The 20135-nt window shown below is 41.8% G+C and overlaps 3 protein-coding genes across 3 annotated transcripts; 1 reads left to right on the top strand and 2 right to left on the bottom strand.

Moving 5' to 3' along the window:
* Nucleotides 1-4075: 4075 nt before the first annotated feature.
* LOC148103805 (tripartite motif-containing protein 16-like protein) lies at nucleotides 4076-5158 on the top strand. The gene has a single exon (XM_087833829.1). The coding sequence runs from the start codon at nucleotides 4076-4078 to the stop codon at nucleotides 5156-5158; it is 1083 nt and encodes a 360-aa protein (XP_087689955.1).
* Nucleotides 5159-10009: 4851 nt separating this feature from the next.
* Nucleotides 10010-11684, bottom strand: LOC148103804 (tripartite motif-containing protein 16-like). Its single transcript, XM_087833682.1, has 2 exons — nucleotides 11216-11684; nucleotides 10010-11143 (listed from the first exon to the last, which is right to left on the bottom strand). The coding sequence occupies exons 1-2, from the start codon at nucleotides 11682-11684 to the stop codon at nucleotides 10011-10013; spliced, it is 1602 nt and encodes a 533-aa protein (XP_087689808.1). The 3' UTR covers nucleotide 10010.
* Nucleotides 11685-17818: 6134 nt separating this feature from the next.
* On the bottom strand, nucleotides 17819-19426 carry LOC148103803 (E3 ubiquitin/ISG15 ligase TRIM25-like). Its single transcript, XM_087833491.1, has 2 exons — nucleotides 18623-19426; nucleotides 17819-17918 (listed from the first exon to the last, which is right to left on the bottom strand). Exons 1-2 carry the CDS (start codon nucleotides 19424-19426, stop codon nucleotides 17862-17864), a joined length of 861 nt encoding a protein of 286 aa, XP_087689617.1. The 3' UTR covers nucleotides 17819-17861.
* Between the last annotated feature and the right edge of the window lie 709 nt (nucleotides 19427-20135).

The following is a 20135-nucleotide window of genomic DNA, read 5'->3' as shown; positions in this document are numbered from 1 at the left end:
TACTTTTAATATATATTGTATTATACATATTATATCTATATTTTAAATATAGAAATAAGAAAAATCATTAGAAAAAGTTGTTATTATTGGTATTATTAGTATTATTGCATATTAACGATGAAGGAACTGACCTCACAGGTCACAGAATCAACTTGTTAATGTGGCAGTTCAACAGTTTAACCTGCGGAGGGAGCCAGGGAAGCTGTTTTGAAGTCAACATTACCAGACAAAGGGCAAAGGGCAAAGGGCAAAGGGGGGGACTGTTGCCGTTTGTCTTAATTAAATCACACTTAGCTGTTAGTGTTCATCTTCAGGCACTGAATTCACTCACAACAGTGTCAACAGTGACAGTGGTTTGATCCACTTCCTTTCTCTTTGAGTTACTTAAATCTTAAAGCGATTCTCGTGTGAAAATGTTGTATTAAATATTACAGCAAAAATAAACATCTTACTGTCTGATATAACGCTTGGTTTGGTCTCTGGGGATAGTTTCCATGAATTGTGTCCACTTTTATTTGTTGTAATTAAAGTGGAATACTTCACTTGGTTGATTTGTTGAACTTTCTTAAATTTCTTCTTTAAACACAGTGTTACAGGCAGTATTTCACTTTCATTCGTCTGCTACAGTCACCACAGGTTTGAAAGGTTTTAATAAAAATCTACAAAAACACACGAACAGAATTTATTAGTACAGTAAAATCCTGAAAATTCAGTTAGATTCCTAAAAAACAAGCAGTGTTCATCCAGGAACCTTTAAATGGTCTTCAGATCCCCGGGCCTCTGTAAAGCGCCATGAGGCAACTGCTGTTGTGTTCATTCGCTAATTAGAAATTTTTATTGAATTGATTAATGATTATTGAATAAACAATCAGTATGCTTTTCTCACATAATATCTCAAAATGGTTACATCCATGAAATACTTGGCAGGTATTCTGTCTTTCTACAGCTGAACCATGACTTTCCAGAGTCCAGCTCACATGCACTCAGCTGCTCTATTAATGAATAGAATAGAATAAACCTTCATTATCCCACGGATGAGAAATTTTGGGAAAAACACAAGGTGGTCCTATAAACATAAACAACCAAAGTTTGTATATACAGGTAACAATGTACAGAATATGTATAGAAACATTGAAAAAAATTGTATGGAGATATGTATAAAATGTACAGTAAACAAAGAAGCTGGTGAGTAAGATGACCAAAAGATAAAGATGTTAAGCTTCATTAAAGAGTCTGACAGCTGCTGGTAAGAATGACCTGTGGTAGCGCTCCTTCCTACACTGTGGATGTAAAAGTCCACTGCTGATCGAGCTGCTCAATGCTCGTAAAATCTCATGCAGGGTGGGAGGTGTTGTCCATGATGGATGTTAGCTTAGACAACATCCTGTCCTCCCCAACCTGCTCGATGGACTTCAGCGGACTAGGACAGAGCTGGCCCTCCTGACCAGTTTGTTGAGCTTCCCCCCGTCCCTCTCTGCCATTCCACCACTCCAGCAGACCACAGCATAGAAAATAGCAGACGCCACCACAGTGTCATAAAATGTCCTTAGGAGTGTCCTGTTCACCCCAAAGGATCTCAGCCGCCGTAGCAGGTGGAGACGACTTAGACCCATTTTGTAAAGCGCATCTGTGTTTGTGGACCAGTCCAGTTCGTTATTGAGGTGAACACCCAGGTATTTGTACTCCTCCACCGTTTCAATGTCCAAACCCTGGATGTTCACCGGTGTGGCTTCTTGCTGAAGTCAATCACCAGCTCCTTGGTCTTGCTGGCATTGATGCTAAAATGGTTCTGTTCACAGGATCTCAAACTAGCAACGTCAAAACAGAACAACAATAAAATAAATACATGCACATCTACGCAAAACAAACAAACAAATGAGGCAGTTACTGAGCTGAAACATAGCTAACAATGTACATGAAAACAGCTCGCACACTGCAAGTCTCCAACTTTACCAGTTGTTTTGCTAATGTTTCCAGCACTCGTGATCTTCATGCAGTGAGTATTCCTATTTATTTCTGAGTTAATCTATTAACTTGTGAATGACAGGACAACTGCACATTTGTCATGGTCCCCGTGCCTCGCCAGCTGACCCCTTGTTAGGCAACATGTTTTGTTTTCTGCTCTCTCTCTCTCCTCTGCCAGGGCGGTGCTTATTACGGGCTCCCGCCCTTGGCCCACGCACCTGCGTTCAATCTCCCCACCTGCTGCTGATCTCCACTAATCTTGAGCCCTTCTTAAGACAGTAGTGCTTCGCTACTCATCGTTGAGCAATCTGTGTCAGTCACCCTTTAATATGAAAACTAGAATCCTTGAGTCGTCTTTGAGTCTGTTACTAACTGACGCTTCTTTGTGTAGATCTTTCCTAGACCCGTCCCTGCCTACCTGAAATCCTGCAAGCGAGTGTGTGGAAGCGTGAGAGCCAGCTGAGGAGAGTGGAGTGTGATTTGGAGAGGAGTGGAGCATGTTTGATCCCTTCCTTTTCCCCCACGGTCCCTGGAGCCCCTCTAGAACATTGTATATATAATCACTTGGTGTTGTCACTGTAAATACATTCACTGTCTTTTCTGCAAGGATCCCTCGTCTGCGCCTGAGTCTGTTTAGGAACTCTGACAACACTGGAGTTGGACACATGTAATCTTTAAAAGCTTCTCATAGTGTTTAGGTCGGGAGGCGCAGAGTGCACATGACCATTACTCCTAAATGTTTTCCTCCTAGTGCGGAAACAAAATATTTACATTTTGCACAGTGAAAGCTGACAGTCAGTTAGAAAACTGGTATTTTAAGCATACTCACCGACTCATGACGTCAGCACATCTTTTTCTTTTGGCTGCTCCCTTTAGGGAATCACCACAGCAGATCCTCTGCCACCATCTCATCCAGTCCCTAGCATCCTCCTCTGTCACATCCTTAACGACAAATAAGAATCTTGTATGTGGTCTTCCTCTTTTCCTCATTCTAAGTTTGACAGATTTTCAATGATTGCATGATCATTGATCAGAAATTACAAACTAAGACCTGAGGTGACCAACATTGTTAAATGTATTCTATGTGTATTCTGTTTAATACAAACTGCGGCTCCTATATTCACTGTTTTCCGAGGTTTTAGCCAATGCTCAAAGACATATGAAAATGTTACACAAGCTACTCAATTAAACTCAGTTTTATCTATATAGCGCCAAATCACAACATCTGTTGTCTCAAGGTGCTTTATACTATAAAGACCCTACAGTGATGCAAACATATGACTGATTTCCAGGCATTGCTGTAGTTTCATACAGAAGTCACATTAATTAGCAGGTGCCACTGTGCCACCCTCTTGGAAAGAGCTGAGGAGAGCCTCAGACTCGGGGTGACCCAGCAGCCACGGTGCAGAAGCTACAGGGGACTATATTTCAATTCACTCTCCTCTGATTACTATATGCGAATCTGCCTGGGCTGGGAGCCACCACTGCTATTCTGCTCTGAGGCCTTCCCCAAACATTTGGCTTAATTCATGCTTATGCCATCTGCCTTTACGTATGTGAAATGCTTTCAAATCTAAATGAGAATGTGGGCCAGCTAAAGAATTACAATGCAGAAGCCGTCATTACAGGATTGGTGTGCTTGCAATGTTATTTATGTCATTTATATATTTAAAGATGTTACTGTAAATGTTGCAGCGATGGGTTTGTTTACCTCATTTAAGTGTTGCTCCTATCAGAGAGCCCATTCTGATTCCATTTAGTAACAATTTTACGGGTTTTCCAATGATTGTGTGATGACTGAATTTACCATCTAAAAACTGAGCTCACTAACATTTTTTAAAGGTATTTACTTCAAACTTACTCCTCATCCTGGAATACACCAGATACTGATAACTCCTCCCCTTCTACCTGACAGCACCTCCTCTTTGTCTGTTTCCTCATTCCCCCATTCAGTCTATACTTTGAAGATGGGCATAACCAGCATCTGTTGACGTGTAAGAGCAGACAGCCTCCATTTCCCACGTAAACACCTGTTGATTAGATCACAGCTCAGAATAGTTTCACTTCTGCAAAAGACAAACCAGCAAGTCATTGTTACTAAGAAAAGAGAATGGATGAAGAAAACATTTCTTGCTCCATCTGTTTGGATCTACTGAAGGATCCGGTGACTATTCCCTGTGGAGACAGCTACTGCATGAACTGTATTAAAACCCACTTTGATGAAGAGGACAGGAAGGGAATCCACAGCTGCCCTCAGTGCAGGAAGACTTTCACAGTGAGGCCTGTCCTGGAGAAAAACACCATGTTAGCAGCTTTAGTGGAGCAGCTGAAGAAGACTGGACTCCAAGCTGCTCCAGCTGATCACTGCTATGCTGGACCTGAAGATGTGATCTGTGATTTCTGCACTGGGAGGAAGCTGAAAGCCATCAAGTCCTGTTTAGTCTGTCTGGCCTCTTACTGTGAGAAACACCTCCAACCTCACAATGATGCAGCTCCATTAAAGAAAAACAAGCTGGTGGCCCCCTCCAAGAAGCTCCAGGAGAACATCTGCATGGTTTCAGATATACAAGAGGAAGTGACAGACATCTCATCAAGAGTTGCTGAAGAGGATGTTTTACTGTCACCACCAGAGCCAAAGACCAGAGCTGGATTCTTAAAATATTCACATGAAATCACACTGGATCCAAACACAGCAAACACACATCTGTTATTATCTGAGGGGAGCAGAAAAGCAACAACAGTGAAAAAACATCCAACAACATCTGATCATCCAGACAGATTCACTGGATGGTCTCAGGTCCTGAGTAGAGAGAGTCTGACTGGACGTTGTTACTGGGAGGTGGAGTGGAGAGGGAGAGGAGTTGGCGTTGCAGTGACATACAAGAATATCAGCAGAGCAGGGAGCTTAGATGAATGCAAATTTGGATTCAATGACAAATCTTGGTCTTTACGTTACGATTCAAATGGTTTTCAGTTTTGGCACAACAGTGTCCAAACTGTCCTCTCAGGTCCTCGGTCCTCCAGAGTAGGAGTGTACCTGGATCACAGAGCAGGTATTCTCTCTTTCTACAGCGTCTCTGTAACCATGACTCTCCTCCACAGAGTCCAGACCACATTCACTCAGCCGCTCTATGCTGGACTTCGGTTCTTTTATTATGACAGTGACACTGCAGAGTTCATTAAACTGAAATAGACAGAAATGATTGAAGGACACTTGGTTAAAACAGGTTTTTCTAGTTTCCACTTTCTTTGGTCTACATTGTTGTTGCTTAGAGGTCATTGATGTGCTGTTTCTTAACCTGCCAGATCTGCAAATAAAGTCATTTTACATTTGAGTCTTTTGGACAGATGTTAACAGGGTTTTGTTGATGCTGGTGTGGTACATGTAACTCATCACTCATATTTTTATACCGTGTGTTGTCGATATATTAAAAAGGTTAAACACAGTGTCTGCTTCAAATCCTTCCTCTTCCTGGAATACATCAGAGAGTGGTAACTCCTCCCCTTTTTCCTGAAAGACAGCGCCTCCTCTTTGTCCACGACTCCTCATTCCCTCCCATTCAGCTCAGACTAGTTTTACTTCTATAAAGACAAACCCACACGTCATTGTTACTAAGAAGAGAAATGGTGGAGAAGGAAATTAAAACAGATGATAAAATAATTTGTTGTTTCAATCTACTGATCACAGCCTGTACACTAAGAAAACCTATGTGAGCTCTCAGTAGAAATTATTGTGAGTTGCGACTCTTTTCTAGACTCTTACAGCCATTACAACCATTTTAAGGGTTCCTCCACCTGCTGAATCCACTTTAACCCTGACTCCACACATTTTCCTCTTTAGAGGCAAAGTCCCCTTCTACAGTGTAGGCAAAAGAAAATAGAGCCGTTTTAAAAAAAAAAAATTCTCTGCTCATGAAACTCCCGTCTCTGTAGCTTTGCTTCAGCCTGTAATACAAGGAAGCAAAATCTCCTTTCACTCACCTCACGTCGTACTCACCTTTAACCTCATCTGGAAATAACTCACCTTCTCCTTCTATTACAGAGAGTCCTGCTCCGTGGAATTTCCTCCACCTCAGCCTTTCGGATCCGTGCGATAAATAAAGTTTTCCTTCAATTCAAACAGAGACGTGTGCTGAGTCAGCTTTTGGCTCCAACCTCTTTACACCGGCTGCTTGGCCTTGACAGCACAAGGTCCTGGACCACGTTTACATGTCTTCATAAGTTAACAGATGTGAAGTATTTTCTCATACAGCCCTTAAAGCTTCTGTTAAAACGTTCCACAAAACTTGGTTTAATCTGGCTTTATGCAGAGAAATGTGTGATATTAAATCAAACCATCAGCTGATGGAAATGTTTATGTTTCCTCGCCTTCATCTGTTTGAAGTTTAACAGGTACACGTGTCTCACTCATCCTCAAAAGCAGATGCAACAGATGCTCCTGCCTTGGTTTGAAGACACCTGCATGCATACTTAGAAAATCCATCTGTACATGTCAGTAAGTGTCTCACATTATCATTATCTGCACAATATTCACCCATATCAGCCAAATCAGCCTCAAACTGTTTGTCGAGTCCACTAATCAAAACTCTATTTCTGGGAAAAAGTCTTCTTGCTGGTTTTCCCCTTTAAACAATGTTTCACCTCCGGTTTGGCGGCGTTACACCTGCTGATTCCCCTGCAGCAATGTAAAGTTTATTCACACTGCCCAAACCCACCAAGTGAGCAGGGTCATAATTTCATTTATGTCATGTGTTTTCCACGATCACTATGAGACACAGACTGTAAGTGTTAACACATCTTATTTCATTCCCATCACACACAAAAACTAAGCAGTGCACATGCTTGCTGTCAGGAGCCTCTCCTGACACCACACCTTGAACCCACTGCTCCACCCCTCCCCTGCACTGATTTGGCTGATGCCAAAACAATGTCGGACTCTGTAGTTTTCTCTGGTCCCCTCCCCAATCAGACCAGGAGTGACATGTTTAGCCGCATGTTCTCCTTAAATTGCTGGCTGTCTGAGTGGTGTCCCAGAAACGATGTGGGCTTCATAGATAATTGGCAAACCTTCTGGAGGAAACCTGGTCTTGTTAGGAGAGATGGCATCCATCCCACTTTGGATGGAGCAGCTCTCATTTCTAGAAATATGGACAAATTTATTAAACCCCTCAAAACATGACTATCCAGAGTTGGGACCAGGAAGCAGAGTTGCAGTCTTACACGCCTCTCTGCAGCTTCTCTCCTCCTGCTACCCCCCCAAAAACCCATCTCCATAGAGACTGTGTCTGCTTCCAAAAAGACAAAAAACAAACTAAAAACCAGCAACAAACAACTTAAACATTTACAAAGAAAGAACAATACAGTATCCACATCTGAACCAAAGAGTAAAACAGTGAAATGTGGATTATTAAATATTAGGTCTCTCTCTTCCAAGTCTCTGTTAGTACATGACTTAATAAATGATCAACAAATTGATTTACTCTGCCTTACAGAAACCTGGTTGCAGCAGGATGATTATGTTAGCTTAAATGAATCAACACCCCCGAGTCATTCTAACTACCAGAAATCTCGAAGCACAGGTCGAGGGGGCGGTGTGGCAGCAATTTTTCACACCAGTCTATTAATTAATGAAAGACCAAGACAGACTTTTAATTCATTTGAAAGCCTGATGCTTAACATTGGAGTCATTTTTGACCAGGATATGTCCTTCAACGCACATATTAAACAAATATGTAAGACTGCGTTCTTCCATTTGCGCAACATCTCTAAAATTAGAAATATCCTGTCTCAGAGTGACGCTGAAAAACTAGTTCATGCATTTATTACTTCCAGGCTGGACTACTGCAATTCATTATTATCAGGATGTCCAAAAAACTCACTGAAAAGCCTTCAGTTAATCCAAAATGCTGCAGCAAGAGTACTGACAGGGACTAGAAAGAGAGAGCATATTTCTCCTGTTTTGGCTTCCCTTCATTGGCTTCCTGTTAAATCCAGAAATGAATTCAAAATCCTGCTCCTCACATACAAGGTCTTAAATAATCAGGCCCCATCTTATCTTAATGACCTTGTAGTACCATATCACCCTATTAGAGCACTTCGCTCTCGCTCTGCAGGCCTACTTGTTGTTCCTAGAGTATTTAAAAGTAGAATGGGAGGGAGAGCCTTCAGTTTTCAGGCCCCTCTTCTGTGGAACCAGCTTCCAGTTTGGATTCGGGAGACAGACACTATCTCTACTTTTAAGATTAGGCTTAAAACTTTCCTTTTTGCTAAAGCATATAGTTAGGGCTGGACCAGGTGACCCTGAATCCTCCCTTAGTTATGCTGCAATAGATGTAGGCTGCCGGGGGATTCCCATGATGCATTGAGTTTTTCCTTTCCAGTCACCTTTCTCACTCACTATGTATTAACAGACCTCTCTGTATTGAATCGTATCTGTTATTAATCTCTGTCTCTCTTCCACAGCATGTCTTTATCCTGTCTTCCTTCTCTCACCCCAACCGGTCGCAGCAGATGGCCGCCCCTCCCTGAGCCTGGTTCTGCCGGAGGTTTCTTCCTGTTAAAAGGGAGTTTTTCCTTCCCACTGTCGCCAAAGTGCTTGCTCATAGGGGGTCATATGATTGTTGGGCTTTTCTCTGTATCTATGAAGCGCCTTGAGGCGACATTTGTTGTGATTTGGCGCTATATAAATAAAATTGAATTGAATTGAATTGAATTGAATCAAAGAACAGTTATCAAGGAAACACATTTCCTGGCTGTATTTGCTTGTTATCAGCTCCTAACACACACTATTGATACATTTCCACACATGAGTGTTGTGAACACAGACCTCTCTACTTTACCTGGAAACACTGGGTTGTGTTTTGTATCACTAAACACAAACAACGTTTTTTGTTTGTTTGTTTGTTTCACAGTTTCAACGATTCATTGGATAAATTTACATCTGAGATAAAAACACGTTCTAGTGAAAAACTGCACATCCATGTTGTTTTCTGGAAGACAGGTTCAGAGTGATTTCTCAACAACCTGCAGACAAAATTGTGCTTTTGTTTCTGTGTCAGATACAAAAAGGTGAACCTTATAGACACCTGATTAATGTTTATGGGACTGATCTTCTTGGTAATGATGCTTTGGTTTGTCATGTTGTTAACAACATACACCCTGTTTCTGTCTGTCATCACTATAGCTGCATGTGTACAGTGTGGATATTGATGTTATGTAACGATGATACAAAAACAATATCAGAACATAATTTGATTCAGCAAAACCTATTTATTAACAACTATTAGTACAAATAAAACATTCTGTCATCTTTTAATAGCAAAACACATTAAAGCAGACGTGTGTCCAAACCTCCACTGACACATCCGTTTCTATGGTGCTGTCATCAGCTCGAGGCACAGCTGCATCCTGACTAACTCCATCAGGCACATTTAAGTCACTACAATCTTTTCATATTCCCCCCATCGTTCAAGAGTCAGGTATCTCTGAAGATTTCCAGAGTACTTTTTCACACACATCCAAGTCATGTAGTTGCAGTACCTCGACCGCAGCATTGTCCAACTCATTCTGAGTCACTTGTCTGATGGATGCTGTGTTCTGCTGTTTTAACAAGTCCAGCTGGTGCTGGAGGACTGAACACTGGTGATGGACTACACTGTGCTGAGAAAGATTTTGTGTTATAGGCTTCATGTTATGGACGCACAGTGTGAGCACTCAGGTCGCATTAGAGCATCGGGCTGTATAGTGTGAGACCCTGCATCATGACCTACGAACTTCTAAACCCTGTGATTCAGTCGTATAGTTTGAGCAGAATAACACAACTGAAATTTAAAAAAAAATAAAAATTAATAAATCACATAGTGTATGCCCAGCTTAACCAGACTAATGAAAGATTTCAAACATGCTGAATATGAAGAGTAGTATCATTTAAAAAAAAAAATAAAAACATAAAAAATATATGTATATATATACATAAAATGTAAAGCCTCATTTAGAAACTACACAAGTACATATAATGGTCAGGGATCAACATGAACCTGTCTTCTCTATTTGACTTTAATCAACTCTGCAGTGGCTCCATCTCCATAAAGCAAAAGTCCAGCATAGAGCGGCTGAGTGAATGTGGTCTGGACTCTGTGGAGGAGAGTCATGGTTTCAGAGACGCTGTAGAAAGACAGAATACCTGCTCTGTGATCCAGGTACACTCCTACTCTGGAGGACCGAGGACCTGAGAGGACAGTGAGGACATTGTTGTGAACAAATTTATAACTTTCTGTGTTACAATATAATGCCCAAGATTTGTCATTGTTTCCAAATGCAAATTCAAAGCCTATCCCTGCTCTGCTGATATCCTTGTATGCGACTGCTACTGAAACTGATCCCCCTGTCCACTCCACCTCCCAGTAACAACGTCCAGTCAGACTCTCTCTACTCAGGACCTGATAACATCCAGTGAATCTGTCTGGATGATCAGAATAAGACTGTTGTTGGAACATAAATGTTACTTTTCTGTTCCCCTCAGATAATAACAGATGTCTGTGTGCTGTGTTTGGATCCAGTGTGATTTCATGTGAATATTTTAAGAATCCAGCTCTGGTCTTTGGCTCTGCTGGTGACAGTAAAACATCCACTTCAGTGACTGTCAGTGAGATGTTTGTCCATTCCTCTCTCAGAATGTCCTGTAGTTTATCTCTGGTCTCTGACACAGCTGCTGTCACATCCTCAAAGTAGCTCAGAGGACGAATATTGATGCTGGATGAGTGTGTAGACTCACTGAGTGCTGACAGTGAGGGGTAGTTGTGTAGAAACTGGTTGTGATCCTCTGTGTGTGAGAGCTGCTCCAGCTCGCCGTCTTTCCTCTTCAGCTCAGCGATCTCCTGCTCCAGCTTCTCCTGAAGCTCTTTGACTCGACTCACTTCAGTTTCCTGCTGGGATCTGACCTGCTGCTTCACATCAGAGCTTCTTTTCTGGAGGAGACGGATCAGCTCAGTGAACATCTTCTCACTGTCCTCCACTGCTTTATCAGCAGAGCCATTGATGGCCTCCACCTCCTGTTGAAGCAGCTTCACATCTTTGTCTCGCTCCTGGATTCTCTGCTGGATGTTTAGTCGTCTCACCTCGAGCTCCTTCTGCTTCTCAGTCCTTTCTGCTGCAGCTGGGACTGTTTCATGGCCTTTATGTTCATCCATTGTGCAGAGATAACAGATACTCTGCTGATCAGTACGACAGAAAATCTTCATCACCTCATCATGACGAGAGCAGTTGTTCTCCTGGAGCTTCTTGGAGGGGGCCACCAGCTTGTGTTTTTCAAAGGCAGGAGACTCAAAATGAAGCTGAATATGTTTCTCACAGTAGGAGATCAGACACACCAAACAGGACTTCAGGGCTTTCAGCTTCCTCCCAGTGCAGACATCACAGGCCACATCTTCAGGTCCAGCATAGCAGTGATCAGCTGGAGCAGCTTGGAGTCCAGTCTTCTTCAGCTGCTCCACTAAAGCTGCTAACATGGTGTTTTTCTCCAGGACAGGCCTCGGTATGAAAGTCTTCCTGCACTGAGGGCAGCTGTGGATTCCCTTCCTGTCCTCTTCATCCCAGAAACTTTTAATACAGTTCCTGCAGTAGCTGTGTCCACAGGCTGTAGTCACCGGATCCTTCAGTAGATCCAAACAGATGGAACAAGAGAAGGTTTCTCGGTCCAGCTGAACTCCTTTCTGTGCCATTTCTCCTCTCAGTGTCAGTGACTGTGTGAGTTTCTCTTCCTTATAACTGAAACTAGTCTGAGCTCTGATCTCAACAACATGTTTCTGCAGTGAATGGAGCCTGTCAGCTCTTACACGTCACCACATGTTGGTTACACCCATCTTCAAAGTGCAGATCTGAAGGGGAGGGAACGAGGAAACACGTGGACAGAGAGGAGGTGCTGTGTTTAAGAGCAGGAAGAAGAGGGAGGGTTATCAGGCTGTGCTTCATTCCAGGAAGAGGAGCAGTTTGAGAGCGATACTGTGTTTAACCTTTGTCTTATTTTCTGCTTACTTCAACTTTTAAGCTTGTTAACCCTTTCTTCTACATAAATGAATTAAAAAACCCAGTATCAATGAACACTGGACATAAATGTCTCATGGTTTTTGTCACATGACCAGATTCTAAACCTGTAACTGTCAGAGTCTGCTGCATTAATGAAAGCATATATATATATATATATATATATATATATATATATATATATATAGCATGGATATGATAGCAGACATATTGTTGTTGTCCAAGGTTTTTTTTTTATGTTGCTGTAACAAGATGAGGGCTGATAAATGCCACTGCATTGCTTTGAACAGTATAAAGTCAGCAGAGTCTGCACATATAATTACAGATATTTCTGCAAAAAGTCAAAAGAATCTTGCATTATCTTTTGGTTTTGCATTTATAATACCTGCTGCAAGAGAAATAACCATGTTCTTTATATAAAAATAACAACTAACTTTACTGGCACAACTTCACCTACTTCCAAAGTTCATAGAGAAGTCAAAGATCTGATGACTTGAAGACTCCAGCGACACTTAAAGTATTAAGGAACAGTTTTATTAAGTGACCAACACATTTTGGCTTGTGGCCACGCGTATCGAAATAAAGAATTCTGTGCTTAAATAATGAATTTAATAAAGTGATTTTCAAAATGCTTTTTAAAATGGCGATTCCATTCCTCATTTCAAAATCCATTTCCCTTTCCTGTTCGCTCAGGGATTAACATTTGGATTAGCAGTTGGATTAACAACTTCATTTTAAAAATCCTGCTGCTATTCAAATTAGCCACACCGTGGGATGTAAGGAGCTCTCTGATTGGTTGGTCAGACACAGGCTGTCTGCCAGCCTGGATTTTTCTAGCTCATAGCTTCGCCCTGCTAAGAAGCGTGTGTGCTTGTTCAAAGGCCGTTCAGCCTCAGGATTTACACTCGGCTCGACAAGGATATGTGAAGAATGAAGGGACCCTGCAGCGAAACGGAGAGCCCAACCTCTGACTGAGTGATTGTTTTCGCAGTCTGACCACCTGTGAAGGTAACGTGCTAACATGGCTAACGCTAGCATCACCGCACGTAGCCCCATTATTTTAAGGTCATCTTAGCTTATGAAAATTTTCCGTCGCAGCTGTACGATGTTTGTATGTTTTGTAAGCTGCTGTGCTCTTCACAAATAAAGCTTTTGTTTTTCATGATGTATATTGTATTAATAAATCAATTTCATTATCTGTGTCTTTACCACACATTTGCCACACAGATGTAGATACTGTAGGTTCAGTGAATGCTTAGATTGCACTGATTAGAATATACTGGACATTCAAAGCTAAGATTCAGCGCACTGTGTTAGAGGCTGGGATTTGATGAATTCATCAAATATACAACCTTTGTCGCAGCTGTAGTATGGAACGCCAGGACTGCCATAATGATTTAATTAAATACACCATGAAATGATTAATTAAATGTGGCAATAATTAATTAAAATTGGAAATAATTAATTCAATAAATATTTTTGACACATTTAATTAATTATTTATTTATTTCACATCTCACAGCGCAGGCCCCGGCACACAGCTGCCATAACCCCCGCAGTACTTCATTTACTGAGGTTATATTTATCGGGTTTTTACTTCCTGATGTTTGTATGTGTCATACCTGTTCCAGTTGCCAATTCTGAATTATAACTAACATTACAAACTTGTTTAAGGAGGAGAGAGAGCAAATAAATCCAGGGACATCCAGGGACTCTGGTCCGTTAATAATTCCATACGGCTCGCCTCGCGAACCGTGACAGTGCGAACCAGCCACAACATGGATCCAGCAGACTTACCCGGGGAGAGCGGGTAATGCTAGTCCAACGCCTGGCCAAGTGGATAACCCACACTTCTAATACTAGAGCAAAGATTGTGGGGATAAACGCTATTGAGGCGATCCTCGAAGAAAATCCCTAACTCCGCCAGGTCAGAGGATTTTTGGATTTAATAACCAATTTGCATAAAGCCCCGGAGGCAGCGCAAGCTCGGGAATTAACGGACTTTGTCCAGCAGCAGCGGGCAACAGCCGCCCCGGAGCAGCCGCGTCAGCTTCACCTGCCGGAGGTTTTGCCCGGAAGCGACAATTGCGTCGCCGGCGCGTCACCCCACTGCCGGATGTGAGTGAAGTTGGCCCCCCCACCTTCTTCAAATCCAACAAAAGTGGTATCAAACGTTTGTGCTGGTTTGTGCCGCTATCATTTTAAAAATATTAATAAAATAACATCTCGATGCGTGCTTAATCATCCAGGTAAGTAAATCCCAAAAGGTTGATTCTGTTCATCTGGACATTTTCAGTTGTCCCTCCTAGTTATGCAAATGTGACCCTGCCAACATCAAAGAATCACTTGTCAAAGCAATAATATTTGTTTGTATAAATGGCATAAACTCATGAAATGGTGTGTCTGTATACGTATGATAAATACAGTGGCTTGCAAAAGTATTCGGCCCCCTTGAACTTTTCCACATTTTGTCACATTACAGCCACAAACATGAATCAATTTTATTGGAATTTGTGAAGTGAAAGACCAACACAAAGTGGTGTACACGTGAGAAGTGGAACGAAAATCATACATGATTCCAAACATTTTTTACAAATAAATAACTGCAAAGTGGGGTGTGCGTAATTATTCAGCCCCCTGAGTCAAAATCTAGAGACTGAAATATTTTAACAGGGAAAAGGGGGCTCAAAGAAATCCTTTTCTTTCTTATTCTCATTTAAAATGTCTCGCTTTTAATAAATAATTTCCTGAATCTTACAACCAAAGTTTCCATCTGGTGTAAAATGTATAGAAATCATACATATACCAACAAGACAGTGTACATCACTGTCACAACAGCGTTTGTTTTCATTCAAAGGCTTTTTTGGCTTTTCCTATAATACCTGGTGGGCCGGTCTCTAGTCAAAATGCCCTGGTCAATTTTTTGTCCCAGTTCAGCCCTCATACTGACCCAGTACTGGTAATTTTTCTTATGCAGATGAGGCATTATTTCTGTACCATTATTTAATTCCAGAGGTTTTTAAGTTTGTTTGTTTTTTGCACTTGTTGACTTGTAAAAGCATATATGACATATTTTATTTCATAATTCATTAACCGCACAGAGAAGGCATCGTTTAAATATGTTAAATATGTTTCTTTAAGCAAGTTCTTCATGACTGAGCCAAGTGTCCTCTTTTTTGGAAATCAAAATATGGTCACCCTAGACTATAATCATAATGCAGAAAAGCGCTATTAGATTAATAAATCAGGAGGAGTATAGGGCTCACACAAATGCACTCTTTATTAAGCCGCAAGCTATAAAATTCCAGGATCTGGTGAAGTTTAAAACAGTGCAAATAATATATAAGGCAAGGAAAGGGATGCTCCCAATCGAAATAAGTAAATGGTTCTGAGAGAGGGAAGGGAGGTATAATTTTTGAGGGAAGTGGAATTTAAAAATACAAAGAGTAAGAACAACATGAAAAAGGATGTCTATTTCACTAGCAAAGTTACATTCTGGAATGAGTTAAATGAAGAAATAAAGGTCAGTAATGATATAAACCAGTTTAAAATAAAACTCAAAAAAGAAATTTTAAATAAGTATAAGAATGAAGAAACTGCAATTAACCCAAGACAGCTGTAAAAGTGGATGTCTTTGGACTGTGGAAGGAAGCTGGAGTACCCTGGAAGAACCCACGGAAACACAGGGAGAACATGCAAACTCAACACAGAAAGACCCCGGCCTGATGGTCAAATTGAACTCAGGACCTTCTTGCTGTGAGGCAACAGTGCTAACCACCATGCCCTAACTCAACAGTACATTCAATAGAATTTGAATTTAGATTTGTATTCTCATGTGCTACTATCATTTGATTATAGTATTAATATAGAACAAGGTTCAATTACAAAAAAGATTAGTAGAATTTTCCTTCAAGGAGCTACTTTTTGCTTTCTTACTTTGAATACATTTCAGAGCCTGTACTTTTTCGCTTTTACTTAAGAAAAGAAGTTGCTTCGGTACTTTTACCGCAATAGCGTTTAACACAGGTATCTGTACTTAAGTATAAAAAAAAAGTCTGTACTTTTGCTTCCTCTGAAAGGGAGGACAGGATGGATTCCAGAGGCCCAGATTAGATATCCAGCAATACCTTGAGCCTCCTCACTAGGTTATTGTTTATCCACCAGTGTATCTGACAACACATCTGGGGTCAGCCCATTTCCCAGCTGCACTTGTTGGTTGAATCTTTGGCCACAGCAAAGCTCACGATTACCTGCCAGTGCTGAAGAGATCTTCTATAAAGCCAATGGCCATTTCTTGGTCTTGGTCCACTTCCAGAGTGTGTCTGTTTATTATGAAGAAGAACTGAACAAGAATCTGCCTGGTTTTGTTTTCTTCATGATTGCTTAGATCAGTGGTTCCCAAACTTTTTTTGCTAGGCCCCCCTTTGTTTTACAAGAAAAATGTTCGCCCCTCCCAACCCCCCCGCACGCACATGCACGCACACATCCTCCAACCACACACCCATATTTTTCCTCCATTGCGGTTTATTTCACACCTCAAACATCCACTTAAACAATAGACTAATTAAGCAAATAAAAGTAATCTGCAATAAATGACAGGCAGTAATAAAATACACTACTAACTCTTTTACGCTACGTCCACACCTACACGGGTAGGTGGGTAAACGGGTTGCGTTTACGTGTGGACGAGGAATACAGAGTTCGTCACGCAACGTCAAAGGTCTGTGCCTTTTTTCACGTCACGCTGTGCGCCACGTTATTGTTTACATGAGATGAATTGCAGAAGGGCAGATAGAGACAAAATACTGTTAATCTGACTATCTTCAGTTTTTACAGCTTACATACACACGCAGTTACTGTCCCTCCATTTAGAAAGGCAGAGGCGTCACGGTGTGATTATTTTAAGTGTAGTTGTTTTTTTCCTTGTGTAATAATATTCAACATTGCAATCAAATCAAAAAATGTCTCTTAGTGCAAAATGGGTTTAAAAACATAAACAACTGTGGGATACTGTTTGTCTGTGATTTGAACAGCCCAGTGCTGCTCCCGACAAAGGGAAAACCAATTCTCCAGGGGAGACCTACCTCGGCACTTGTGCAGGTGAAGCCAAAGGGAAGATTTGCTTCACCATATTTTCTAGTCTTTGGCTCAGAATGAAGTTGGTTTGGAAACATATTCAGTGATGCTTCATCTCCTGCTTTGCGTTTGTGTAGGCGCCTCGTGCTAGCATTGTCCAAGCGTTTTGTTTTTTTGCCCCCCTTTTCATACCGCGCCCCCCCCTGCCATGGCTCTGCGCTCCCCCCCTAGGGGGCGGGCCCCACACTTTGGGAAGGTCTGGCTTAGATGGTGAGTCCATGATGTGGTTGATGTTTAGAGACCATAAAGACACATTTTCACCACCAAGTTTTCACCACTACATAACATGTAGTAATGCACTAAACAACTCTAATCAAACACCAGGGTTGGACAGACGCTCTGATCTGATATTAAAAAGAAGCTTTAAATCTCATTAAAAACTCTCCAAAATTACGATGAGAAAAACGTTAAATGGTTCAGTGACAGAAGGAAAAATTCTTTACATATAAAATCAAACAAGGTTACTAATAAATGGGGAATAGCTGCTCAGTTTCTGTGTCATGATTGAAATTTCAGTGAATATGAATCATCTCCAGGTGGTAAAAAGGGTTGGAGCTCAGCATCAGTCAGAAGAGGCAGATGAGGTGATGAAGAATAGAGTGTTCAGTCAACTCTGCAGTGGTTCAATCAACTCTGCAGTGGCTCCAAGTCCAAGACAAAGTCCAGCATAGAGCGGCTGAGTGAATGTGGTCTGGACTCTGTGGAGGAGAGTCATGGTTTCAGAGACGCTGTAGAAAGACAGAATACCTGCTCTGTGATCCAGGTACACTCCTACTCTGGAGGACCGAGGACCTGAGAGGTCAGTTGTGACATTGTTGTGTAAAAATTTATAACTGTTTGTGTCACAACGTAATGCCCAAGATTTGTCATTGTTTCCAAATCCACATTCATTGCCCAACCCTGCTCTGCTGATATTCTTGTATGCGACTGCTACACGAACTGCTTCCCCTCTCCACTCCACCTCCCAGTAACAACGTCCAGTCAGACTTTTTCTACTCAGGACCTGACTCCAAAATTTGAATCTATCTGGATGATCAGAATAAGACTGTTGTTGGTTCATTCTAGTTACCTTTCTGTTCCCCTCAGATAATAACAGAAGTGTGTTTGCTGTGTTTGGATCCAGTGTGATTTCACGTGAATATTTTAAGAATCCAGCTCTGGTCTTTGGCTCTGCTGGTGACAGTAAAACATCCACTTCAGTGACTGTCAGTGAGATGTTTGTCCATTCCTCTCTCAGGATGTCCTGTAGTTTATCTCTGGTCTCTGACACAGCTGCTGTCACATCCTCAAAGTAGCTCAGAGGACGAATATTGATGCTGGATGAGTGTGTAGACTCACTGAGTGCTGACAGTGAGGGGTAGTTGTGTAGAAACTGGTTGTGATCCTCTGTGTGTGAGAGCTGCTCCAGCTCGCCGTCTTTCCTCTTCAGCTCAGCAATCTCCTGCTCCAGCTTCTCCTGAAGCTCTTTGACTCGACTCACTTCAGTTTCCTGCTGGGATCTGACCTGCTGCTTCACATCAGAGCTTCTTTTCTGGAGGAGACGGATCAGCTCAGTGAACATCTTCTCACTGTCCTCCACTGCTTTATCAGCAGAGCCATTGATGGCCTCCACCTCCTGTTGAAGCAGCTTCACATCTTTCTTTCGCTCCTGAATTCTCTGCTGGATGTTTAGTCGTCTCACCTCGAGCTCCTTCTGCTTCTCAGTCCTTTCTGCTGCAGCTGGGACTGTTTCATGGCCTTTATGTTCATCCATTGTGCAGAGATAACAGATACTCTGCTGATCAGTACGACAGAAAATCTTCATCACCTCATCATGACGAGAGCAGATGTTCTCCTGGAGCTTCTTGGAGGGGGCCACCAGCTTGTGTTTCTTTAATGGCGCTGCATCATAGTGAGGTTGGAGGTGTTTCTCACAGTAAGAGGCTGGACAAGATAAACAGGACTTGATGGCTTTCAGCTTCCTCCCAGTGCAGACATCACAGGCCACATCTTCAGGTCCAGCATAGCAGTGATCAGCTGGAGCAGCTTGGAGTCCAGTCTTCTTCAGCTGCTCCACTAAAGCTGCTAACATGGTGCTTTTCTCCAGGACAGGCCTCGATATGAAAGTCTTCCTGCACTGAGGGCAGCTGTGGATTTCCTTCCTGTCCTCTTCATCCCAGAAACCTTTAATACAGTTCATGCAGTAGCTGTGTCCACAGGGAATAGTCACCGGATCCTTCAGTAGATCCAAACAGATTGAACAAGAGAAGGTTTCTCGGTCCAGCTGAACTCCTTTCTGCGCCATTTCTCCTCTCAGTGTCAGTGACTGTGTGAGTTTCTCTTCCTTAAAACTGAAACTAGTCTGAGCTCTGATCTCAACAACATGTTTCTGCAGTGAATGGAGCCTGTCAGCTCTTACTTGTCACCACATGTTGGTTACACCCATCTTCAAAGTGCAGATCTGAAGGGGAGGGAACGAGGAAACATGTGGACAGAGAGGAGGTGCTGTGTTTAAGAGCAGGAAGAAGAGGGAGGGTTATCAGGCTGTGCTTCACTCCAGGAAGAGGAGCAATTTGAGAGTGATACTGTGTGTTTAACCCATTTTTATTTACTGCTTCTTCTATATAAATAATTTTTTAAATCCAGCTTTAATGAACACTGGACAGAAATGTCTCATGTAACAATAACCGTCAGAACAGCAGAGGCTGCTGACTTAATTAAAGCATATACAGAAAGCAGGGTTAGGTTAGCAGATATATGATGGTTGCTTTTATTTATTTATTTATTTATTGTTTGCTTTTATAGGCAGTAATCGATGTTGCTGTAACAAGATGAGAACTAGATAAATGCCACTGCATTGCTTTGAACAGTCAGCAGAGTCTGCACATATAATTACAGATATTCCTGCAGAAAGTTAATTACTCAAAAGAATCTTGCATTTTAGTTTGGTTTTGCATTTATAACAGCTGTTGCAACAGAAATAACCATGTTCTTTACATTAAAATAGCAACAAA

This window comes from Neolamprologus brichardi, chromosome 3 (assembly GCF_056152115.1).
Source record: "Neolamprologus brichardi isolate AB-2024 chromosome 3, ASM5615211v1, whole genome shotgun sequence".
NCBI lineage: Eukaryota > Metazoa > Chordata > Actinopteri > Cichliformes > Cichlidae > Neolamprologus > Neolamprologus brichardi.
Note: the sequence above shows the minus strand (reverse complement) of the source record. Positions and strands in the feature narration are given on the sequence as shown.

Excerpts from the sequence above, each read along its gene's own strand:
- LOC148103805 (XM_087833829.1), top strand. The coding sequence starts at position 4,076 with ATGGATGAAGAAAACATTTCTTGCTCCATCTGTTTGGATCTACTGAAG.
- LOC148103804 (XM_087833682.1), bottom strand. The coding sequence starts at position 11,684 with ATGGCACAGAAAGGAGTTCAGCTGGACCGAGAAACCTTCTCTTGTTCC. Across the intron at positions 11,144-11,215 it reads GGAGAACAACTGCTCTCGTC|ATAAAGGCCATGAAACAGTC; the intron begins ATGATGAGGTGA and ends CAATGGATGAAC.
- LOC148103803 (XM_087833491.1), bottom strand. The coding sequence starts at position 19,426 with ATGGCGCAGAAAGGAGTTCAGCTGGACCGAGAAACCTTCTCTTGTTCA. Across the intron at positions 17,919-18,622 it reads GATCCCAGCAGGAAACTGAA|AGTAGGAGTGTACCTGGATC; the intron begins GTGAGTCGAGTC and ends TCGGTCCTCCAG.